The following is an 865-nucleotide window of genomic DNA, read 5'->3' on the forward strand; positions in this document are numbered from 1 at the left end:
TTTTACGATATGGAAACTAAAGCCTGAGGATACAGTTTGTTATTCATCTGATAGCAGGCTGTTAATAAACCTGGGGGCTTTCACTTCAGTCCCCACCATTCTCACTGTGCCAGCATGGATATACTGATTGCCAGTACAACAGCTAGTAGGATATTCTGCCACTGAGGCAGAAAATCAACTTTATTAAAGATTATCTTAGCTCTGACTCCATCAGGATTTCTGGAGCAGCCTCACCTAAGTTCTCTGTTGACTAACCACTGACATTTGCAAAGAAGGGTGGATAATAAACAAACAAAACAAACCCTGGCATAACATCTACTGTGTTGAGAAAGAAGAAAAAAAAAAATTTAAATCTTAGTTTGTAAAGTGATGAAGGCTCCAGAAATGATTATACTCACCTCTTGAAATCCCATTTCAAACAAACACTCAACTGCTCCCCTGACAGGTAACAGCCTCGTGGAAAACGCTGGATTTCCATTCCGAATTGATCTGTACTTTTCTTCATAAGGATTTCTGAAGAAATCGAAAGTTTTAATTAAGTTTGCAAATTAAAGAAAACACTGAGAAGCAGAGTACCTACACTACGCGGCGTCGGCCGTTTGCAAGACGCTTTTTCAAGTGTTTGCTTTCATCCATGCCACACAGGCGACATACGACACCCATCCAGAATTTGGACATCGGTCACGGCCCCGGCCGCGGCAGGGTGACTATGAAGGGGCGGGGGGGGTAGAGCGGACGGGACGCCGCTCACCGCAAGATGTTGTCCGCGTAGGTGAGGAGCAGCCGAGAGGCCTCCAGGAAGGTGTCCCGCGCGTTCTTGCACAGCTCTCTGACGGCGGGGGAGCTCGACGGTGGGGAGAGACCC

General features: G+C 46.7%; 1 protein-coding gene across 1 annotated transcript in view; it reads right to left on the reverse strand.

Annotated features, from left to right (window-relative positions):
* The window catches only part of NGLY1 (N-glycanase 1), a 21,329-nt gene extending 20,816 nt beyond the window's left edge, over positions 1-513 (reverse strand). Inside the window, 2 exon segments of the mRNA XM_019616514.2 lie at positions 399-443; positions 446-513. Of these exon segments, the coding sequence (XP_019472059.1) occupies positions 399-443; positions 446-505 (105 nt within the window). The 5' untranslated portion in view covers positions 506-513.
* Between the last annotated feature and the right edge of the window lie 352 nt (positions 514-865).

Source organism: Meleagris gallopavo, chromosome 6 (genome assembly GCF_000146605.3).
Source record: "Meleagris gallopavo isolate NT-WF06-2002-E0010 breed Aviagen turkey brand Nicholas breeding stock chromosome 6, Turkey_5.1, whole genome shotgun sequence".
Lineage (NCBI taxonomy): Eukaryota > Metazoa > Chordata > Aves > Galliformes > Phasianidae > Meleagris > Meleagris gallopavo.